Source organism: Pempheris klunzingeri, chromosome 1 (assembly GCF_042242105.1).
Source record: "Pempheris klunzingeri isolate RE-2024b chromosome 1, fPemKlu1.hap1, whole genome shotgun sequence".
NCBI classification, from domain to species: domain Eukaryota; kingdom Metazoa; phylum Chordata; class Actinopteri; order Acropomatiformes; family Pempheridae; genus Pempheris; species Pempheris klunzingeri.
The window spans coordinates 17,124,974-17,148,314 of NC_092012.1; the positions used below are offsets into that span (position 1 = coordinate 17,124,974).

At 41.2% G+C, this 23,341-nt stretch overlaps 1 protein-coding gene across 1 annotated transcript; it reads right to left on the reverse strand.

Annotated features, from left to right (window-relative positions):
• Positions 1–808: 808 nt before the first annotated feature.
• On the reverse strand, positions 809–4,493 carry foxf1 (forkhead box F1). The gene is made up of 2 exons (XM_070834522.1): positions 3,193–4,493; positions 809–1,986 (listed from the first exon to the last, which is right to left on the reverse strand). The coding sequence occupies exons 1-2, from the start codon at positions 4,169–4,171 to the stop codon at positions 1,823–1,825; spliced, it is 1,143 nt and encodes a 380-aa protein (XP_070690623.1). The 5' UTR covers positions 4,172–4,493; the 3' UTR covers positions 809–1,822.
• Between the last annotated feature and the right edge of the window lie 18,848 nt (positions 4,494–23,341).

A 23,341-nucleotide genomic window follows, 5' to 3' on the forward strand; every position in this document is an offset into this window, starting at 1 on the left:
TCTTATTCTTGTGCTCCTGCTTTGCACTTTGAGGTTGATGTTTCTGTAATATTAAATGGTGTTTTTGAGAGGAGAAACAAAGCTGTCAGCTGCACAGCAACCCTTCATATTTCACGAGAAGCCCACTGAACCTTTTTCCCACCCCCCCCTCTTCACAAGTAGTTAGAGGTTTATTTTCGTAAAGCCCATTCTTTGTGTAGATTGTCAAAAGGCGTGTGCATCTTTGACAGCCCTGAGTTTAGCAGGAAAATCCTTAGACTGCATGCTCTTGAGGAACACTGCTGTGAATGTACCAGAGCCATGACGGAGCTGCAGGTTTTCACCCTGTAACCAAACGCGGGTTAGAGCTCTGCCTCTCGTTTGTTACGCTTAATTGCTCCGTGCACTGTCGTTACACAGAGGGCGTGATGGGATTGACTCTTAAAACCATTTATTTAAAAGCTCTATTCGATTAATCATTGTTTTGTGGAAATCCATGTAATCTCACTGTACAATAACATGCGCTGGTCAGTTAAACTGTTAAACTTGTGTTGCTGTGATCTTCCTTTAACACGTTTCTGTGCTTCTGCTGCGGTTTGGACCTTACGTGCGTATTGTGCTTTAGACTTGTGGCTTCAGTGTCCCAGTAAACCCGCACGGACCCCGTTCACTCTCCTTTTTTTTTAGTTTGATTAATTAATTAATTGCTAGCCTTTACATGAATGGAAGAATCATGTTGAAGGACCTTGCAGGAAAAAGCAGAAATTGCCTCACTCTAAAAACTCACTCTTAAATTGGCCTACCGCTAAATTTGGGTCGGTTGCGCAATTTTAATCAGAGAAATGTGCAGTTTTGGTGGCACATTTGTTTTCAGTGATCCAGAAACGTTGCCATGAGCTGTGGGTGTGTGATGAAATCGAACTATGCCTTGTTTTTTTTTTTTTTTGGTGGATTTAGGCTTAAACAGCCCAACAGATATATTTTATTTCTTACAAATGATTTGTTGTAATATAGCCTGTTAGCCCTCATTGGCAGGCCTTTGCTAATTTTCCTAACAATATATAAGTATACAGTGCTGAAAGTAATGGTCTACATACATCTAACACAAACGACATAACAGTGCTTACAATATATCCTCAATTTTCATTTTAAAACAAATAACAAGCGTTCTGACAAATATTGCCAATAAAGCATATACCTCCTTGGCCAATTCGCCTGAAATTAAAATATGTAGGCCTAAAGAATAAATAAAAAGTTGCGCTTATAGGCTATTCAAAAAGTGCCTTCATCGTTTTTACACAGTATATATGGACACGTATATGTAATGTCCATAATTGTTCATTTCAAAATTCAACGATGGTATGAAAGTCCAAAAAGAAAAAGAGCCTCAGTCTAATTTGTCAAAGAAAAGTAAAAACTTGGGAGAAAATGGACGTGTGCATTTTTACATTGGCCTGCTTTAACAAGAAGAATAAACATGGACACAAGTGTGAAGTGGTAGTCATCCGCTCTGCAGGACTAAGTACCAAACAGCAACAGGGTTTCACACAGCCAGTCTTTACCCCGCTGGTCGATGGTTGACGGCATGAAAAAGTCTGTATTATTATATATTATTATTATGTGGTTGCTTTGTGATCGGCCTGTCTCCGCGTCTTTGTCGCTGCGTAAAACAGCACAGAAAAGTAGTCCGGTCTACTTGAGGCGAGTGGGCGCTCTCCAGGGCCGGGGCCAGGCCTGTCTCTCAGTGGTTATTTACTCGTTTGTTCTCGTTTTCAGTTCGCTGGGGCCGCGTGGCTCGAGTCAGTGACTGCGTCCTCCGGTCTGCAGGTTGTCCGCGGAGGCATCACATGACGCAGGGCTTGATGTCCTGGTAGGAGACCTGCTGGTGGTGGTAGTAGGAGCCGCTGCTCGGTGAGTGCATCGCCGAGGATGTCATGGCGTTGAACGAGAAGACGAACTCCTTTCGGTCACACATGCTTGGAGACTGGGAATGGTACCGAGGAATACCTGCGTGAAGGGGTTTTAAAATATGGGTTAAAAACAATGAAGGCATGTGATGTCACAGTGGCGCTTTAATGACACTGATTATTTCTCAGAATGTTAATTGAAGCTCTGAAAAAAATATCTAAAAATAATATAACATGTTTGTTTTTTCTTTTTCCTGTTAATATTAACTGTTAATTAATGGTCCATGATAGATATTATCCATGATAGATTTTTCCTCTTAGAGCAGCTATAGCCTCGAATCTGACTGCTCTAAGAGGAAATGTGATTATATTGATCCATTAGATATAAAATACGTCTTTACAGCTAAAAATAATCCTCCTACTATCACTAACTTTGTTTAATTAAAGGGGTGTCAAACCTTACTGGTAACCCTCTCGTGTTTCCACACATCTGTCCTAACATATTTTGTTGTGAGGAGGCCCCATGCCGAATAATTTCAAATAAGCATTTAAAGTTGGAGAATACTGTATTCCTCACAGACCCGAGGTCCATTTAGCAAGCACGATAAAGATTGTGAAAAGGGGAGGCGGGCTTGCAGGGCTAATTGACAGTGGCCCTCTCGCACGCCAGTCCCGGAGGGCTCGGGGCCTCGGGGCGAGGCAGACTGGTCCTAACCGCGCTTGTTTTTCTTGCCCGGAGATTGGCACGACTCTAAACTGTCCCGGCAGACTTCCCCCTGCCCTCTGGTGTCTCTCTCGCTCTCCTTTTTTTTATAATTTCCAGAAACTTAAATGGGTTTGAAACCCCTGATATCTGGGTTTTATTTTGGAGTACTGTACTCCATTTAACTGGGAGCAGAACAGAGAGGAGGCTTCATTTTCATGGGTGGTTTCTCTTGGTTGCATCATTTTCTTTAACAGCTTCAATTTGAATTATTCTTCAATTTTGTATAGTAGAGATAAACCTGTTTTAGTAAGAGTAAAATAAATACATCGATATTCAGATCAGGTAAAGTGACCCTGCTCAGTATTTCCATTAGGCTCACGTTTGGCATAAGACAAATAAAATCCGTATTCCATCAGGCCTATATGGAAACTAATATCTACTTCCCCATGTCATTAAATGTTTGAGTTTTAATATTTGTAAATACATGTACATCATCGTGTCATATTTTTCCTATAATTTCATTTTATCCACAGGATTCACAGTTTTACGCACATTTCAGAAGCAGATAAAATAAAAGGGAAATGGCACCAGTGCGCTCACCTTGTAAATCTGTAGTGCTGTGCCCGTTCTGGTGCAGGTAAGGTTGGTCTAGTGAGTGTGTGGGCAAGCTTGGCTGCAGCGGGTTGGCCCCTGGATTACAAGGAGACAGAGGCTGCTGCTTTATGTAGGAGGCCCCGTTATTCAGCGAGGCCGAGGGGGCCGGAGCCCAGGCCGAGGCTGAGCTCGAGTAGACGGGGTGAGGCTCCATGACCCCTCCGTTGGTGAGCAGAGGGGATGCGGAATTGTCGTGGTGGGGATAATCACTCCCAGTGGATCCTGTACAACTTCCCATGTAGGAATGTCCCCCGTTGGTCGACAAATGTGACATGGTGTGCCCGGACAGACCCATCCCCTCCATGTTACCTGCCAAGTGTCCATTCATCATCCCAATCCCACTGTCCAGAGACAAGCTGTTGGGCGGACAGGATAGGCCCCCGCCGCTCCCCTGGAAGTTGTAGGACTCGGGGATGTGGTTGAATCCCAGGCCGTTCATCATGCTGTACATGGGCTTCAGCGCCTGGCACTTGCGCCTAAAACCCCTGGGTCTCCTTCTGAAGGAGCCTTCCTCGAACATAAACTCACTGGCCGGATCGATAGTCCAGTAGTGGCCCTTCCCTGGCCGGCCGAGGCCCTTGGGCAGCTTGATGAAGCACTCGTTCAGGGACAAGTTGTGACGCACGGAGTTCTTCCATCCCTGGTATGAGCCCCTGAAAAACGGGAAGCGGCTCTGCAGGAACTGGTATATTTCACTGAGCGTCAGGCGCTTGGTGGGAGAGCTCTGGATAGCCATGACTATTAAAGCTATGTATGAATATGGCGGTTTCTCTGGTCTGCGGATCCCTGCGTTTGTCTTTTTGGTTTTCGTAGTGGAGGAGGCGGTTTCCATCACTGCCGTCTGTCCGTGCGGCTTCTCCGGAGCAGACATGGGGCTGCTCTGGGCAGGAGTCTGCGCTGGGGGCTGCTGGACCTCTGCCGTCATTAGTCAAATCTAGTCTTCGAGATTGCAAACGAAAATGGTTGCTTTCCACCTATAAATACTTCAAAGTCGACACTAATTCGCTGACATAAAGAGCCAAAAAAAAAAAAAATCGAACACTAACCGTAGGCAAACTTAACGCACAAGTTAAAGGCGAGACTGTCCTCTTGACTCTGACTTCTTCCTTTTGAATCAGTCCCGCAGCAGTCTGAAGCCGGACCGCCTTGTACGCAGCGTCCGAAATGGGATAAGGAGCAGAACAGGAGCCGCTTTCCACTTCAGTTGGTGTGTTGTCGTGCGTCCGAGGAGCTCACTTTTTACTTATCTGTTGCCATCAGCGCATTGGAAGCTGGATGTCTTGGCCATCCTAATGTTGGGACCCGCCCAGTTCCCTCCTACTCCAGTGGTGGGCTGTAAGCATGCACATCTGTGTGCGTTCACTTTTCAGGGAAATGTTTTTTTCCCTTCCTTACATCGAAATAGGGAATATATCTCCATATAGCTGTAATAACCTATAAGCTTTTATGTGCTGTTTAATATAACTGTTTAATATAATGGCTTAAAATATAGTACATTATCACACAGTGATACTTTCTATATTTCTAGGGCATTTATATTATTGCCTTTTTTTCCCCTAATATGTCTATTTTATTTTTTATTCTTATTTATAATGTAAATCAATGCGATACAAACTGCGTAGATTGAGAAACCTGCAGTGCAAACAGATCTCTCCGTTTCAGACCCCCACGGTGGATGCACCAGCACGGCAAATAGGTCGTGACTCCATCCTTATCAAACTTATTAAATGTTTGATTACACTTTTTTAGTATATGAAAAGCATTTACGAGAGAACGTGCCCCTCATATTCCAAACCACCCTCCTGATTTCTGCAAAAGATAGACAGGAACATGGGCAGGATGTTTATACAGCAAAATGTAAACATTTTCCCTGGCCTTCTTTAAATAAAAAATCAAGCAAAAGCCCCGTTAGATCAGCTAATACTCAATCTGATGCGATATGCCCGTCTGTTCGCAGCGTCCTGTGTGCACGTTGGACGTTTTTACACATGAATATTGTTTGTGTAATGCAGTCATAATATTTACGCAGGGACGCAGGAGGAGTGAGGTGGAGGCTCTGCCGAACTGTGAGCACAGAAACTCGGACGGGGATTTGAGATGGACTCCTGCAGGCAGCTTTACCATCGAAGGATCCAGGAATTAAGGTTAAGTGGATTTAACACTTTTCAGTCAGAATATCACCGGCAGGACTGTGGCCGCTTTCATTTAGTGCCACCGTGGAAAATCTGGGATGTTTAGTTTATTTTATGTGACATGATATCTTATAGGGTAATTAGGAAAACGACGCCTAAATTATGTCTTAATCTCTACAGAATGGTTTTTGCTTTAACTGAGTTGTAATTCACTCAGAAGAAAATACGCACCAGTTTGTTTATCTGCGTGTGTTTCCAAAGTTTAATTTTTTTTTTTTTTTTTTTTTACTTCTAGTTCGTTTTACTGCCTCTTATGAAGCTGTGAGCGAGAGCTACTGAAAGACGATCAGTCCATAACCTAAAACTGTTGACAGTAGGTTGCTTATTGTTCCCTGGAGATCTCCGTTGCTGCAGCCTGCAACCCTCTGCCTCTCCGTGGGTTCAGTAAGATGAGCGTGTTGTGCTTGTGATCTCTGCCGCCGTTACTGTTTCTAGTTGGTGCTTATGATGACTGCTGGTTTTGACACAATGGAAATTTAACACTGGAGAACTTTTTTTTTTTCGTGGGTGCAATTTTTGCCCTGTGCGTAAAACCAGACAATGTTTGGAGACTTTGTTTTCTGTGCGTAAAAGCCACCAGTAACTCCTATAATATTTCCTTTCTGTAAAATAATTTGGCAGCACGTTTCTAAGTCCAGCTTGAGGGAACAGATTTAGATAAAATTTCGATGTCTAATTGAAATATTAAGAGGTTTATTGATGTTTACCGGAACTGTCCAGCCCCAAAACACGAACCGCTGCTCTTAATGTTCCAGGCGGTTTGCCACAGGGAAAGCGACAAAACAATTCGTTGTCAAATGTTCATTGTTAACCCAAAGGTGACAGACGTGCCACTGTTAGTTTTTGCTGTTGCAGAGGAGATTTAAACCCATGGATAAATGAATGTAAGTATTGTTTTAACCGGTGCCTGCTCGGCCACTCGCCTGGAGTGAGGGCCACACATTTATCAGCGTAGCAGACCACCCAGCGCGCACCAGGGGCAGGCGCGCTCCCGTCCTCTCTCTGCCCACTGCATTTAATTACCGCTGATGACTTCATTCCATCAGGACGTCCCCCCCCCCACATATGCTCATTCACCTCATGTCATGTTATTCTTTTATTGTTATATATAGACCTATATATATTTTTTAACTTGCGTGTCCATCCAAAGCCAGTGTCCGTGGTTAAATGTTTACACAAACCATCAGAGCTGGATGGTGATGCGCTCCTCCCCACTGCATTCTTCTGTCACCAGTAAAAAAAACCAACCAAGATCAGTTATTTTTTATTACCTAAGATACTGTTGAAGTTGAATGTTCAATTTTGATCATCAATCGGAATTCACACGTTTCAAATGCACAAATGCATTGAAACAGCCAAATGCACTTAGATCATCAAAAAATTATATATATTCTAATATATCCGTACTTCACCAATATTTCACTCGTTCAGAGGAAATAGCTGCTATAAGAGCGTCGGTGACAGGTTATGTTCGTCATTACTGAGGCTTGAGTCCTGAGGTCAGAGCTGAACTGTTGCTCCATCGCAGACGAAGTCATGCACTTTTCCATGACGTCCCATCGTGAAATATTTGACAGCGCTGCATCCTCAGGAATGCTCGGCCACTTAGGTGGAGGTACACCGCAGAGTGCACAGTCTTGACAGGCTTTCCGGACGGTCTTACTGTTATTTAGTGCTCTGAAACTAATTTTGGACCCCTCAAAAATGGTTTCTTATTGGTTACATGCCTCCTTCAGTCAACTTAAACTCGTGTACAGTGGTACACTACATCAACAGGCCAAAGATCTGTAATGTAGGTCTTTAACTCGCACAACCTGAACATTATTGTCACTCAGAATAGTTTAATATTTACAGTAAGCACTAAGTTCAGCTTTACCTCGTTTTTGAGGATCTCTTTAATCATTGCACATTGAAATCTTGATATTACACGCTGTGCGCTCCCAGACAGTACAAGGCTACATTAAGCTGCATCATGAGCAAGTCACGACATGGTTAACTTCAAAATGATTGCTTATTCATATCAATTAGGCAAATCGACCGGGCGGATTATAGATCCAGCAGCTCCAGCCGTCAGCAGGATAATTTGATTTGGCCTCACAGAAAGAGATCAAACTGTTGGGGAGAAGAGGTCCCATCAAAAGTGGCTCAGGGAGTGTTTTAGTGTTAAACTTCTGGGTTCAGTTTTCTTTACAAACGATCGTCTTTGAGAAATAAACCAGTCTCTCTCTCCCCTCGGTGGTGAAAGAGGGCCGCGGAGGGTCACCGAGAGGCCGCAGGGACTTTGCTTGGAGTGACAGTGTGATCGATCAAGTGGCCGTAAGTTCATCCGCCTTGAACTTGAATCAGATTTTGAAGCGAAAGGATCACATAATAGTCTCTCTCCTAAATTAAACGTTTTATTTCTTTATACTTTGTATGATGTCATTTATTCCAACGTTTGTCTTGAACAGATTTAGTTCGTAGAGAAAAAGGTCAATGTTTTAGAATGAATATTAATGTATTTTAAATAACTGAATAGATAAATACAACAAATGAATCTCACGAAGGTTAAGAAGGGGCCTGCAAATGGTTTGGAGTTTGATAGAAGAATTGATTATTCAATATAAATAATAACATACTGATTTATCTGACTTTAATAATTACTAAAAGTTAGAAGGACAAACATGTAAATAATCGAACTGGCACACGTGCCAGACGCGCGGAAACGCTCAACATTAAAACAGAGTGCGTTTTAGAAAATAAAGCTCTGCTGCTGGTTTATCTTTACATTAGACTGCAGGAAATAAACCCTTAATAGGTTTATAAATAATTTAACTTCTTCCTATTTACATGAATCGTCTGAATTACATTTTTTATGATGAAACTAATAATCTGAAATCATTTTAATTACACATAAGACTTTTTGACTGTATCCGATTTTTATTTATTAATTTATTTATTTACCAAACTAATGACTTTGAGATGCACCCTAATTGGTTTGCTGGCCCTTTGTCTCTGCAGTGTCGCCCGCAGTTCACTCAGCATTGTCGTTTTAATTGAAAACAGTGTAATGTCGAGGTGGGTACCCCCTCATCACTTTCCCTGCGCTGTAGGTGGCCGTGTATATTTTCGTTTAAGTGGTGTTTATGTGAACGAGAAAGGACGGGATTGCTCGCAGACCGCTGATTGCGCGCATCGGGTCTCTACGTGGATTTGAAGTGTATTTGATGGGCACCACCCTCTCCGGTAATCAGCTGCAGCAGAAGTGCGCCCGATGACTTTTTAATTTTCTTGGCGAGATATCTGCCTGTTGTCTGCGAAGGCGCAAAGGAAAGTAGTCCCTCAGCACAGCATCCTTCACATAATGGCTCGACTAATTAAATGTTTTGCGTCAGTGTTACTCTTCACAGCAATTTCAACTGTCGCTGTCGAAACAGGCCTGTGGGAATTCATTCATACTTATAGTTTGCAAACATCCGCCCTGTTGAAGTGTCCTGGCTTGGGCACGACACTGAGTCCAAACCAGCTATGAGGGCACTGCGGATCTTCCTGTCTGACTCAATAGAGGTCCAGAAACATACACTCATATTGTCAGCCCATGCGTAATGATGCGGGTGTTTCAGTCCGGTGGGATTATTAATCTGATGTAAAAACATGTTAAGGTTTTGTTTTTAATGTTGATATTTTTCTTGCATTCCAATAGTTAAAAAAAAAGTCTCACAAGTGATCCAAGCAGAATACTCCAGATACAGATATATCAGACAATTCGATCCGATCATGTTTAATAAGGGGCTTTATGATCTAGAGCGGCTGGTAGCAAAGAGCCATAATCATGGATTCTTTCCTTAAAACAGGCCTATTTGGACTGGGAGGTTACACACCTTTATCACTCTATGTTTATTCTTTAATGATCCTTCTGTACATTACAGTAAATTTCCTCAAACATGAGCTTTTTTTTTTTTTTTTAAATGAATCATTGTTAGAAATAACTAAATATTTGGCTTCCTGTTATCATTTGTCATTGGCTGGTAGAATACATGTGTCCCATCTTACACACAGACACAGGCCCACCTGTCTGCCTGCACACCTGCAACAACAGCTATACTTCTTCAGTCTTCAGTGATTAGATCTGGCAGACTTTTGATATTGTATTCATGTTTAGAAATTGAACTTAGTCATTTTAATTGAATATCAGGTAATTCAATGCTAATAAAATTCTTAGCAGAGGGCTCTAGAGGCCATCTGCTTGTCTTTTTTGTATCTCGGATCATGGAGAATTCCATTTTGTTTTTGTTTTGTTAAAAACAGCCCATGCTCTGCAGATAGGGAGCTCATCATGCCAAAATACATGAGTCATTGGTGCAGACGTTATTGTGAGAACTCCGGCCTCCTCAGCAAAGCTTCACATGCCTTCCCGCAACAGTCCCTGGTGTGCTATACTGTCAAATTAAAGATAGCCCACTCACATCGTCAGATTGCCATTTTCTTATGTCAGTATTCTCTCGTTTGTCACATGATAAAACAGATTTAGCTCTGTTTTTGTTTCCTTTTGACAGCTGTATGTTGAAATGCAAACGTGCCTTTCAGACAATGAGAAAAGAATAAAGGCATATGTAAAATTCTTTCTGGTTTATTTTGTGATCATAAGCAGTACCACATAATTTGACATGAAGGACAGCGGTGGGGAGGATTTGGCAGGTCCAGAGGTTTTACAGATTCCAAACTGTCCAAATGTGGTCAGCACTTGCAGGGAATATATTCCATAATTTTAAATACCTGGTTGCAGCAAAAAGGTATTTCAGCAAGTTGGCAAGATGTTTTCTGTGTAAAACAGGACAAAACACCCAAAAGCGTAAAGAAAAAGTGTTAAAACAACAAAAATATGGACATATTTTATGTTCTTCAAGGTTCGACTTCAAGGTGAAAGCATGAAGAAAAAAATGTGATTGTGGTTTCAGTGTAGGCTGTTACATGTCTGGCTGAAAGACTGGTTGTCTTTGTTTCCATCCCAAATTTATACAGCAAAATTATAAGGTTAGAAGACAGATTAGGAATTATTTACCAATATTCCTGAATATTTTCAATTGAAATGTGTGCTTGGAGATTTTTAGGATATTTGGTTTACTGACGCCATTCTAAGATATTTATACAAGACAGCCATAAACACATCTGTATTATTTCCATTATATTGTCCCTGGTGTTTTTTCATCAAAGTTAATTAAAATGATTGACACCGAGTCAGTTTGGCTGAATACTGAACAACAGCGTTGTTGTTATTGTAAGTGGAGAATGTGTATAACTAAAAGATATGATGTTTTAATTTGAGAAAAGCTTCATTCAAATTTAATATTGAATTGATTGAATAGGACACTCATAGATTGCTAAATAATTGCTGTTTGTGTTGTTTAATCAGTAATTTTCATTATTTCTTATTTCTTTAGTGCAGTTCTTTTTTTTTTAAATTCTCACACACACATTTAGTAAATCTTGTTTTATAATGGAGTACAGATTTCAGTTATTATATTAAATGTAAGGACCTTTTTGTTTTAAATTTTGAAGGATACTGAGGATACTTAAAGCAGACATGATTTCTGCTCCTATGACCACCTCCAGTGTAACCACAGCTATCACAAAGTATTGATAATCAATATGGATAAAAAAAGAAAAGATATTGTGCGTTACTATCCGGTTCTTAATTCCCCGAAAATGTCCAGTGAAAACACATTAAAATGCTCCTTCAGACGCTTGTTACGCTGCTTCACCGCTCCTCTCTCCTCTACTGTGGCCTTTCTAGGAACCCTCAGTCCCACACAGTGAGTGGGAGCCTGTTTGGTGCCCCACCCTGCCGCCCTGCTCACCTCCCAGGGCCAGTCCATCATGGTCTGTCTGATGCAGGGAGAGACATCAATAATAAGAGCTGAAGCAGAAACCACAGTGGAGAACACAAAAGAGAGAGGGAGGGCAGACGCAGGCCACAACCGGCTCTGCTGCAGGTTAGCTCCTTTGATAGTGCCTTGATGGCAGTTTGATGGGTGCACATGGGGCAACATGGGTTTATACGTATGTGTTTACATGTGCGTTTACATAATATCTATGGTGTTTACGCACAGCCCACCAGTTCTTTTTTTCTTTACTCTGAAGGGGGATTTTCCTGTGGCAAGCTGCTTCGGAAAAAGCAATTAAGAATTCCCAAACAGTACACCACAATGGGAGATATCATTTGTGCAATGTGTGTTCCATGTCTCTCGCAGTTTTTGTCTGGAATGGGTTGGCTATTTTTAATCTGCGCACAACCGAACCCACCTACAGACAAACCACAAATTGAATGAAGGGGAGGGGGATGAGTGGGCATGGTAATTGCCTATTGTGGAGCTCAAACTCCTCTGTTCTGCCATAAACAGCTTTGGTAGTTCACAACTTGAAACCCAGTTCTCCAGCCGGTTTGAAATTACAGCATATCCTCATTGTCTGTGGGAACCCATAGGCAGGCAGCGGTTGGAATCAGTCAGGAATGCTTTGGGATGGTAACTGGATTCGGTTGTAATGCCCGGCTCTCCACAGCGGAACACTAGGGTGGGAAAAAGGCCGAGAGCATTTCCTGAGCGGAGGGGGGTCCCAGCGAAGCATCACACGCATGGGCATCATGTGACAGTGATCCTGCCAGGGTTTAGCCTATGATCCCAAGTGGAGGGGAGTACAGCTGTGGGGGAGGTGTGGTGGGTGCAGTGGGCAGTGCCAGGGGAAGAAAGGAGAGGACAGAGGGGAGGCAGGAATCAAGACAAGAGAGGCACAAATACTGTAGCTAGTATGATGTAGCTACTGACTAATAAAACCACATCTCTGTCTTTCCATTTCACAAAGTTCCCCAAGTATTTGACAGGCACTGAAAGTTGTGAGAAATCATCTACACCACATCAATATTTTGTGTTCGACTTTTCTTATACACTGCATACATACAGGATATGTTTAACTCACAAAATACACCAAACAACCACATATCTGAAAATGAATCAGATAATAAAGAATGATATTTATTAGTCAAAAAGATAAAAAAAAAAAAAAAAAGATTGTACACTGAGTCTAACTAAATATGTGTAATGCTCCGGCTGAACAGGAGGAATTACAGCAGGTGATTTTTTCAGCTGGGGAAAACGCAAGTCTTTGTTACATCACAGGGTTTCCTTTCCAAGCTACACATTGTGTAATGGGAGGTAGCCCAGATGAAAATAACGTTGGTCTAAATAAGTAAAACAAATGAGAAAGCTATCAACAAAAAGCTTTCAGTTAATTTGCAAGGACCTTTAATTTAAGACGTAACTTAACATCGGCTCGTTTCCCATCTAATGTCAAGCTGCACACAGCGTCAGGTCATCAGATCATCACCATTGTGCAGCATCGGTCGAGCTTTATCACACAAGCACGGCTAATCTGATCAAAACTGATTTGTCATATCTTTGGTAAATCGGCATCATGAGTTCCTGCCCACTGAACAGACTAAAATCACTTGATTTACTAGTACTAAGTAATATTTTTATTATTTTATATGACTTTTGTCATGGATTTATGGTTGATTGTCCTCCATTAACACTGTAAAGAACGTGTATGATGATATGAGTGTTTATTGCTCTGAGAGGAAGGGGGTGATGGTTGTGGCAAACTGTGTCGATCGGGTGACAGAAAAAAAAAACAACATTACTGCAAAAATGAGTATGCTGTCAGTATGTTTGTATTTGTTCAAAGCACATTATCTGCTCCCGTCCATCTGCTGCATTTAGATCCCTAATAAAGTCTCCACCTGCAAAGGCATGTTGATTACACATGATTGCTATGAACCACCGTGATGTCAGTCTTTTGGAGCAATCCAGCCGATATTATTACGAAAAAGATTGTTTTGTTTGTTTGTAGTAAGTGTGGGAGGAATCATGTGTTCACCCACCTGTCTGTCTCTGTGTCTGTTTTTCCATGCACATGTGCATACGAACGTCCTTGGCTGCGTCATAAATACTAGCGACTGTGTTTCTGCCCTTAGTTTTGTCTAAGGCTGCATGTGTTCATGTATCAGTGCATTTCAGAATGTTGCTGACTAAATATTTGTGTGTGCGTGTGTCCAGACTGGTGCTGGCAGCCAGACGTTGCTCCCTTTGGCTTGTATAAATGTTGTGACGATCTTGGGAGGAATCTTAGCCTATAGTTGTCAAAGGGCTTTTTATTTCCACCTGCTACCGGCCTCTTTCCGTTGGTCTGCTCTATAACAATGGTACTGGGAAAGCTGTGGAGTGCAAAGTGATTGATGTTGGACTGTATTTGGCCCTTCTTCAGATTGGGGCCTGAAAGGAAGTGGCTATCCCTCCCTTCCACCTCGACTACCCTGCAATAACGCAGGGCTCAAGAGGGCAAAGTGCTGATCAGGACTTTCTTAGAGATCCCATTTTCACAAAGTGCCAATCGACCCAAAAGACAAGTTGGCAGGCAGATATAAACAAGGTTTCATGACTTATAAATCAATTTGCCGCTAGAGGAAACAGTATGAAGTTAATTTATGCCACACAATTGAACCCAACTTTATCCCCTCCACCTTGTCTCCAACCATCCCTCTTTTTCTTGTCCTGTCTGGGGTGAAAAGAGATACAGGACCATCACTACTGCATTCTTTCCATTTTGCTGAAGAGCAGCGTGGCAGTAAAGGTAATCTATCAGCCAAATTGTCTGTCCCTCTCTCACCCTATTTCTAACTGTGTTTCTCTTTCTCCTTCCTCCAGGCTGGAGTGGGCAGGCGTGTGGCTTTGGCCACAGGAAGCTGTGAATTCTTTGGAGAATGGAAGATGTCTTATGGGGAGACATACTGGGCCCCCACCCCACCCACTCACCACCCCAAAATGACACCTGACCCCTTCGTGTGTTTATATCAGACCATGGAAGTGAGAAATAGTGATGAGTCACTCTGGCTGTGTGTTTACACTCTGGAGTCACGCAAGGAAGGAAATCAGCCACGGTCTGCTAAAAGTGGCGAGGTGAGAGAGAATAGCAGCAGTCCCCCTGAGCTGCAGAGATTTACCTCTCAGAGCCAGAATTTATTTCACGTCATCTCTGCTGCAAAGACTGTCGACCAACAGAAAACAGCAACATTACCAGCGCAGTAGACTGTTGTTGAGGAAAACGCAACTCTGATTACAGCAAAGGCCAAAACAAGACGTGGTCACTGTGGATGTACTGTGTATACTGCGTGTGTGCGTGTGTGTGTGCGCGCGCGTGTGTGTCTAGTCTGCCACTGCCATGCTGATTATTTCAACAGATCAAATCACAGCCATGAGGAGAGACTCTAATTGCTCAACTTAATTTAAAAATGAAAGTCATTGAAACTTGGTTGACAAGATTTTCACCCTTTCACTCAATTATTTATACTTATAATATGATAAGAACTTAGCAGTAGTAGTAGCCAAGTTCTTCACTGAAGGAATATAGAGTTCAACAAAAACATTCAAACTCTCAATTGTTCAAATTATCATTGATATACTATATTGATAGTAAGATTAAAAATACTATTTTTATTCTGGTTATTATTTCCTGCAAAAGAAAACCTTAAAAAATAACAACAGGACAATTAGGCACCTTCCTAAGAAAGTGTTAAGCAGCATGTTATCATAATTCTTGATACTTTAAAAAAACAGCTTGTTATTTTGTCTGACATTGTGTCAATCACAGATATATCCTATGCTGCTGTAAGTTTTGAAAAAAAAGTTTTTATATATATATTATCATAACAGTGTGTGTATGAATATGATTATACTCACAATGAGGTTATATATTATAGTTAAGTTACAAGTGGATATTATGAAAGCAAACCAGAAAGAGTCTCCTCTAATGACTGTGGTGATGTCTATGTTTGTGAAAAAGATCTCATACCAAATATATAATACCAAATTCGTCTACGTTTGTAGAGATCCCAAAATCACATGTCATTTTAGTGGCTTTAAAACAAGTTTAAAATGACAATAACTAATATGTCTTACACACTGCTGTACACATCATGAGGATTGTCTCATTGCTTTATAAAATGTGTTTATGATTCGTGTGACAGAGAGATCTTACAGTGTCATTGCTGCACGAACCACACCGTACACGTACTGCATCGCACTCTGGAGGACTTTATCTTCAATGTACTGTGAGGTGTGTTTACTGAGGTTAAGGCCAGTGTTTCAAACATAGTGTCATTGTTGTCTTATTCACTGAGCGACTTTAGATTTTAGTTTGCACAACTGTTGTTTTCAAGAGCCAGCTGCAGTTACTGCAGTTGTGCTCTGTAAATAAAAGTGACACTTTATTTCTTTCCATCATTACATTGGTGCAAGTAACTTCATTGCTGACTGTAGTGAGTATCCTGTTACACACCCCTGTGCACACCGCCACAATGAGAGAGTCAGCAGCTCTTATTTTGGCTGATCTCTCCTGAATTGTAAGTCCTGTCAGTGGCTTTGATTGATAGTTGTGTTTATCACCATATTATTAAGTAATCAGGCTCACCACAGCTGGGCCTGAAGCTCCTTAATTCCAGCTAAAGCGCACGGCTTCATGCTAATTAAAGGTTTGGCGAAAGTGTTTATTTTTGTGAATTTTTAAAATATAGTTGTCCGTGTTTTCATGTGATTGCGCTGATTGTTGCATTTGTATCCCCTCTGGAGAATTTAGTACCAATCGTTAGTGTTATGTCTTCATCAGAAAGATCACGGTTATTCTCAGGGACAGTGCGGGAAAAAATAATGCTGCATAAACTGCAAATCTTTCCTTTCAGTGCATGGTAATGTAATGTTTTACATAACAGTAAAACCTGCAAAATTACAAATAAGGTACATGCTGTACAGCACCTCTGTATATAACATGAGAGGGTCAATCAGTCTATGTTCTGTGTATCAGCAAAGGTTCCTTCTCGCTTCGTTAATAGAGCCTGCGGCAGGCTGCGTTTGTGTATTCCTGAGGTAAACACAGTCATGGCAAAGTGGACATGCTGCTGAGTGTGTCCTGACTGGAGACAGAGAGCACTGTGGCACTGTACTGACTGAGACACCGACAGCTCTCTCTAGAGGTAGGGTTAATGTGATGAATGGCCATTTGGTAATGGGCCATGTATTAGGGTGAAATAGCTTTTTTAAAAGCCCGAGCTGGAGCCGTTGCTATGGGCAATTTGATTCAGGAATCAATCAGGTGGCAGATGTTTCATGTTGGATCAGTCAGCTCTGTCCTGCTCTCCCTTTCAAGCAAATGAAGGAAGAATTGCTTGAGTGACTACATGTGGCAATCAAATGTAAATGTAAATTCATGCGATCAAAAGCATCAATCATGCCATATCGTTTTGAAAATAATGTTATAGAAAACTGATTGATCCTCAAACAAGGTGAAAAACATCATCATATTTCTTTTAGTACTGTGAGCACTACAGACTGTCTTGTGCCTACAGCCACCAGACTGTATGTACTTCTTGTACACAAGCTAGACTTCTAATAATACAAATGCCTAAATTTGTGTGTCTTATATATTCCAATATAAGAGTTTCTATCCACAAAGTGAAATACATCATGTGGAAAGTGGACAATGTGTACAGTTTTACATCTCAAATACAAATATTTTTATGTTACTGAAGGTGTTTAGAGGCGTTAATGTAATTCTGAGGTTTTGTGCAATAGTTGTCCCCATATTGTCTATTAGTATCATGCTGTATGTCGTTCATTCTTATATGTTGCATATTTATTTTATCTTATTGTTATGTTTTTGTTTTCATTTCAAACACTTAAAAATAACTGTAACTTTATTTATAATATATTTCATATTATTGTTGTGTCAATAAGTTCTGCTGCTGCAGTGTTTTGGACATAATGTTGGTATTAGAATTTGTATTTGTTTCCCATTTTCATTACAGTAATAAATTTGAACTTAAAGCAAGTTGCAGTTGGAGGCGGTGGTGTTTACTTGCTTTGCTTTTCCAGTTTCCCCATGAACCAGGTTTGTTATAGTCTCATCTAATGTAATCTAAAAGTCCGAAAATATGTGAAGACTCACACAGACACGCAAATTAAAGAAATGAAAGGACTCTGCTTTTAAATTGGACTCTGTCAACAACAGCTTTCATTGCAAAGAGAGTTTGTTTGAGTAAAAGTAAAGATGATGCTGAATGGCAGACTAAAAATATATGGTTAAGGGACACAATGAGAGGCCAGGCAATGCACCGAATAAGAAGTCTTTTTTATGTCTTCATACAAATTCCTCTATGTGTGAAACCACTTTGTTAGAGTTCACTTTAGCCTCAAAGGCTCATCCTTTGCCAAATTCAAGTAAAGAACCACTTAAGGACCTTGTGATGAATTCCCTGTTTTTCTGTGGTGGTTTAGAGACTCATATGATAAACACAGCAAGGATAAATCAGCAATATTGAAGCTGTTGGTGGTCCTGGTGTTTACTTCAATGTTATAGGATTTCTCCAACAAGCAAAGGGTTATGGATCACTGTTCTTACTGTCTACATATTTTAATAAGTAGCCACTACTACTCAAATGAGATAATCAATAATGAACTGTGTCTCATGGTCTTAAACGATGAAGCCCAGTTATCTCTGTTTGACCCATTTGCTGAAAGTGGATTCTCATTGGTTTATCAGTTTTTCTGAAGGGGTCATGTGAACCAGAGGAGCTTAGGCATACTGAAAAAAATCTCCATCTGAATTTCCCCATCTAGAAAAAGTCGAGCTGATCAGTGTGTTTACACTGCTGTCTCTTATGGCGGCATTTGGACATTTTATTGGTTTTGCACCACAGAGACGGAAAAAAATTAAAACTGAATCAAGGCAATGCAGCAGCGGTCTCAAATGCTGTGTCTTTTTAGTAAGTGGATAAGCTTCATTAAAGAATGTTTTAGCAAGGGGAAAATAGTTAATCTGGCATTAACACAGGAGCCTCTGAAGCATTTATTTCAGATTTGGATAGTGGTGGATGTTACTGCTTGCTTATTATCACTTCTGCCATTAATATTTAACAGATAGTGACAGATACTCAAGAGGTGAACTTCTAGTGGGTCCCTGGAGACCATAATTAATGTGCGGATAACCAAAGGCAGTGATTCGCTGTTTCTCCGTGTCCAAAGAGCCTTATCACAGGTGTTCGTAAGGACAGACAGACGGACAGACAGACAGCCACATGGTTCCACTTCGACGTCTGCTAATTCCAGGGAATCAATCCTAAATGACACCTATGGGATACACAGAGTGGATTTCCCTCTGATGCAGATTGGTAGTGGTTTGCAGATGAAAGACAGTAAAATAAATAAAGCTGTGGCGAGCAGGCAGAGCTCTTCTGTCCGCACAGTACAACCATAATGGGATACATACTGACATGAGGGAAGAAGTGGAGGCCTGCTCCTGTTTTCACCACCGTTGCCACGGAAACGCTGATGAACTACTGCAGCTCATCCTGAATATCTGTGTTGACGTTTGTCGTGAAAAATATTCAGATTCTTTCTTTTAGTTCAAAGAGTTTCAGAAAGTTACCTCACAAGTGGAATGATGGTTAGGAGAGAGCAGCTCTGTTCCTTGTCACCCACCCTGCTTGCTGGCCCGCTGCTGCTGATACTGTTTTAATCCTAAAACACGTCATTAAATCAAACTCAGCAGTATCAAATAGCTTTTTAACCTCCTCCAATCAATCTTTTCATCAGCTGCTGTGTCTGCGGTCAGCCTGGAGTAAGAATAGTAATGGTAAGACAATACTGGCTTGTCTCATCCTGACTGAGATTATGCATGATACTCCTACAAGTTACACTGACCTCCTATTCCTTGCTGTGCCAATTCTGCGCAAATTCAACTTTGTATTGTGCAACATAACAAGCTTGCAGGACGTTCCTCCACTTTTCTCCTCGTCTTCTTGGTTAGGAGGGTGGATTAAAGTCTCACTCCATGCAAAAATGTATTATGTTTATTGTTACGTCAATTGGATGTTCTTGGAACGTCACTGTGCGAAATGATGTACGTGCAGAATTTGAATCTCAAAAACAGCCTTTAAATTCATCTGCTGTGGGACAGCTCACGTTAAATCTCAATTTAAGACGCGTATGTAAAAGTATGATTTTGTGACATGACAACTAACACAATTTGCAAAATTGCAATAAGAAAGGATTTCTTTTATGTCCAGCAGTTAAACTTTGGAAAGGGAATTATTTGCATATACATTAGATTAAATGAGGGAGGAGTGGATGCAAATTTAAGAATTTTTAACTCGTTAAACTTTTTCTGTGGAAAAAAATTATGAGAGTATTTTTTTTCCAGGCAGAGTATTGTGTCTTTAAAATAACAAGTGAGTCTTCTCTCTTAAAAAGTACAGGCAGTAAAGCAAATGGCCTGTTAATTAGCTCACATTAATTAATGCCTGTTTAGAGGTGCAAAAATGCACTTAGAATAGGCGCATTATCAAGGTTTTGTCACTGGTGCCACTGAGGTGATTTATTCCGATTTTGGTCGACTCCCGTCTGATGCACTTCAACAAATCACAGCCTGAGGTCTGGCTAACCCCACACCACACTCTTTTCTGTCTCCCTCTCTGACCCCCCTGCAACTCACTGTGACTGGGTGAAGCACCCAACACAGATATCACCCACGGGCCGTTTTTAAAGCTCAACTGACCAGGAGTCCAGTTATCCTCAAGACGCTCTGCAACTGCATTAGGAAAAACAATCAGCATGATGGAAAAGTAAAATAAAATATATAATGTAATATAGAACTATAGCCAAAGTGTTTTCAGAGTATATTTCCAGTCAGTTATTGTCTTTCTCAAGAAGCCACAAATGTAGTTTTCCAGCAGACTCATCTCTTCCCATACAACTAATACCTGTTTGTTGACTAAAGCTGTGAGTTTTTGTAATGATTAAGGGGTCTGTGACCACCAGCGGTGCCGTGTGACCCAGGGGCTCAGGGTGATAAGACCTCTATAACTCTACTTTATCCCTCTGCTCATTATCAACCTCAATCCCAGATCTGCCCCTAGCCCCCGGGCTGCAGCAGGCAGGCTGCTTCTCTACCTCCCATAGCAGCTCTGAAGCATGAAGATTACTGGGGAGACACACAGGCTTGGTTTAACTAACCCCAAACACTTGACAGCTTCTTTCTGTTGGAGGCTGGGTTAAACATTTTGTAGTACTCAACCGCAAAAAGAATGAAAAAGAGTTACTTTGGCATGGACACATAATTTGCAATGGGGATAATTTATTTGCTTATTAAAAATGACATATTTTTATCATATTCTGATTGGTGTCCACCTCTGTATCAGAGAGTGCAGAGGAAGTTTATTTGCTCTGGTTTCTTTCACTTCTCTCCTGATGTGGTAAACCGTGCCCGTCTATTCTCATCACGGTGGAAGAGATCTATTAGTATTTTACTCACAGCCAAGAGGGAGACATGGGTTAATTCTCAAATCAACTCAGCCGTCATTCATACCTTACTTGTGTTACTTGTCAGAGCCACAGGTCTGGTTTGAGGCCTGACCATCGGGGCCATAGAGGCTGTCAGGTTGTCAGCCAGGCTGTTGCCCTCCAAGAATTTGGCTTTTTGGTGGGAAACTCAGAGCAGTCAGTAGCTGATGCCAAGGAGATGTGTTAATACATGATTATGAACTTTTTCTTTTTAACCTAGTGCTGTTATTCCTGGCCTCCAGTATCTGCCACATGGCCACATATTTTTCATCACATTCTCTGAGCAGCAAAACACAAACCTGTTTTCATTTGTTTAACTTTCGTGTCCCTCTAAGAGGGTTTTTATGAAGTGAACCGCTGTCCCATCAGTGCACCATGATTGATGTTGTTCACATTGACCAAAGAATCATTATCTAGCACTCTTCTGAATAAAATTATTTGTGAAATTTAATTTGATTGCAATGCCACAGTTTCATTAAATTGTATAAAAACTCCACCCTAAATTAAATGGTGTTTGGTGTGAGTTAGTTTTTTTTTTTTTTTTTAAAGGAGCTGATATCCAACACTCATATAATTTTGTTCTCTCCAAGTACTGTGTGTCTATTTTGGTCTGCCTGAGCTCTTCCATCACCTATTCAGCTGCTTGTTTATGCATCCGTGTTTATGCATATGTGAAGAAGTGTTCATGTCGGCATGCATTTGTGTGCACGCTTGTGTCTGTGTTTTACGTGTGGTGTGAGGGCTATGACGATGGACATGACTAAAGCGAATGACTAATGAGTTGTCAGCACAGTAACGTTCATATGAGACCACAATCTGATTACATTAGATCTCACAGTTAGAAAAACAGTAAGAAAATGTCATGAAAAGTCAGTATTTGTCATTGTATGAAAAATTTTATCTTGTGATATTCATTTGTTATAAAAAACTCAATGATAAATGTGGATTCTGGTTAAATTCTCGTCAAAAATGAATACTTCATACAACTGAAGTTTTCTCTAGAGACGAACTGAAGATAAACTTTCTAAAGCCTTAGTCAGAAAGTTTTATGGTAGACAGAGTACTGCCACATTTGTTTCTTCGGATGCGTGTTGTCACATGGAAATTGTTACATAAAAGTCTAAATGAAAACCGTCCATTTGTCCGTCATTAAAGAGATGTAGCAAGCTGTTATTAAACATGAATTCACTGTGACATATGCTGCACGGATTTTAAAAAGCTTTTAGAAGAAAAAAGAAGGATTTTATTTGGACTGCTTTACTGTAAAATCATAAGACTAAACTTTACATTGGAGGGAAATGTCTAAGCCATGCCACAACAACATGAAAAACTGTGTTCAACTATGATTTTTTAATGGTAAAAGTGGAATGAATAGACTCACTATAGTTAATAACACAGTTGCTCAGTCTTATGATGCGGTTACATTACAGTTACAGTTATATTTATGACGAGTCAGTGTCAGTCTATCAGTCAGAGAGAGACGTGTAACTGGAGGAGGCTTACTAGAAAGAGCTTGGCAGGCTCTGCACAGCAAAGTAAAACTCTGGACAATATTTCTGCTTCATGCCTGAAAATCAATAACCCAGGCCCCGGTGGTGAACGCACGCGAGACAGACCCCACACAGCGGTGAGCTTTTCCCCCGTCCACTCCCCCTCACACCCCTCGATCTTTCCTTCCTCCACATTGCGCCAGAAACCCCGAATTCAACTCTGTGTGTCCCTCTCTTCAGTCCAGTTTCTTTGTTTCCCCAGTCCATGTCTTTCGCTTTTCATTTACTGCTCTCTTCAGCGAGGTGGGTTGCAGAACACCAGTGAAGGATACTGGGGAAATAGCTGTAAAATGATTCATCATCTGGCTGACCTTTACCACATGTATGCATTTTTGTGCCTGTGAGTGCAAGAGAGAGGAGCGAGGAGTGGGGCAGGGGCGGAGGCGTGCAAATTTCTTGTTTTAATTTCTAAATTGGCTCTTAACCAGGGGTCAAAGGTTGGCTTAGCACAACAGCTTTGACAAGATAAGCACCTGTTTCTCTGCTGGTAGAGGCCAGAGTTATCCTATTACCCTCAATATGTAAACCTCTCAAAGGACCTGTACACACATGCATAAATACTGACGTAAATACGGGAAAACACCAGTGCTGCTCTCTCAGGGAAAACACTAACACTGTTGACACCTTCCACCCCCGTAACGTCAGAGACATCCAGTATAACCTGACTACAGACTCTTCATCAAGAGCTTTGTTTTGAGCTGCGTTGTTTACCTCGTTAGTAGAAAATCTGAAATTGAACGTTTCAGAATGCTGATTACACTTCACAAGTTGAGAGACGATGCTTTATATAAAAGGTGCTGGCACCGGTACCTCTGTGGGCACGCGGCCCTTTGGGCTGGCGTTGCTGTATTTTTAGACAGTAAATAGGCACAAAGAAACCACCTTTCTCTGCCACATTTTAGCACCCATAATTTGGCCCACCCCTTGTTTA